The 852-nt window shown below is 66.0% G+C and overlaps 1 protein-coding gene across 1 annotated transcript in view; it reads left to right on the plus strand.

The window, feature by feature from the left end:
• Positions 1-345: 345 nt before the first annotated feature.
• The window catches only part of LOC104398175 (cytochrome b ascorbate-dependent protein 3), a gene marked incomplete at its 3' end in the record, with an annotated part of 1,077 nt that continues 570 nt past the window's right edge, over positions 346-852 (plus strand). The window contains exons 1-2 of the mRNA XM_010008226.1: positions 346-529; positions 605-841. Of these exons, the coding sequence (XP_010006528.1) occupies positions 346-529; positions 605-841 (421 nt within the window). The remainder of the gene's footprint in view (positions 530-604; positions 842-852) is intronic.

Raw genomic sequence — 852 nt, forward strand, 5'->3', positions numbered from 1 at the left:
CACCTGGCCCCCCCCCCGTGGGGCCCTTGTTGCTGTCCCCTGGGCACGGTGGCACAGGGGGTGCTGCCCAGGGATCGGGCTCTGCAGGGGCAGTTCCCCAGGGGGACAGGGCTGCAGGCTTGGTCTCCTCCCCCCCGTCAGGCAGCAGCTGGTCCCCAACCACCCCCTCCTCGGGGTTCCTGCTTCCCCTTTCAGTCTGTGGTCCCCAACCACCCCCTCCTCAGGGTTCCTGCTTCCCCTTCCAGTCTGGCTCCTCCCCAGGAGTGTCCATGGGCGGGCAGAAGCCCCGGCAGAGCCTGACCCATCCTCTCCCTCATCCCCAGGCGCCTCCATCCCCGAGCAGAGATGCTGGAGCTGCCCTTCCTCCCTTTCTGCTTCCTCCTGAGCATCCTGGGCTTGCTCTGCGTGGCTTTTGTCGCCACTTGGTTCCAGCACTGGCACGGTGGCTTCTCCTGGGATGGCAGCAACCAGACCTTCAACTGGCACCCAGTGCTGATGGTGACAGGCCTGGTGGTGACCTACGGCGCAGGTGAGCCCGGCGCACTGCACGGCGCAGCCCCCCACGGCCCCTCTCTGACCTTCTTCCCCCTCACCCCCCCCACAGCTGCCTTGGTCTACCGTTTGCCCTACACCTGGAGAGGTCCTAAGCTCCCTTGGAAGGTTCTCCACGGCTCCCTGGCCCTCCTAGCCTTTGGGCTAGCAGTCCTGGGGCTAGTGGCTGTCTTTCGCTTCCACAACGTGCACGGGACGGCCAACATGTACTCGCTGCACAGCTGGGTGGGCTTGGCCACTGTCCTGCTCTTCTCCTGCCAGGTGGGTGCTGTTCCAACCCCTTCCTACACCCCGATGCCC

The sequence above is a fragment of the Chaetura pelagica genome, unplaced genomic scaffold (genome assembly GCF_000747805.2).
Source record: "Chaetura pelagica isolate M959 unplaced genomic scaffold, ChaPel_1.0 scaffold2492, whole genome shotgun sequence".
In the NCBI taxonomy this organism is placed as follows: Eukaryota; Metazoa; Chordata; class Aves; order Apodiformes; family Apodidae; genus Chaetura; species Chaetura pelagica.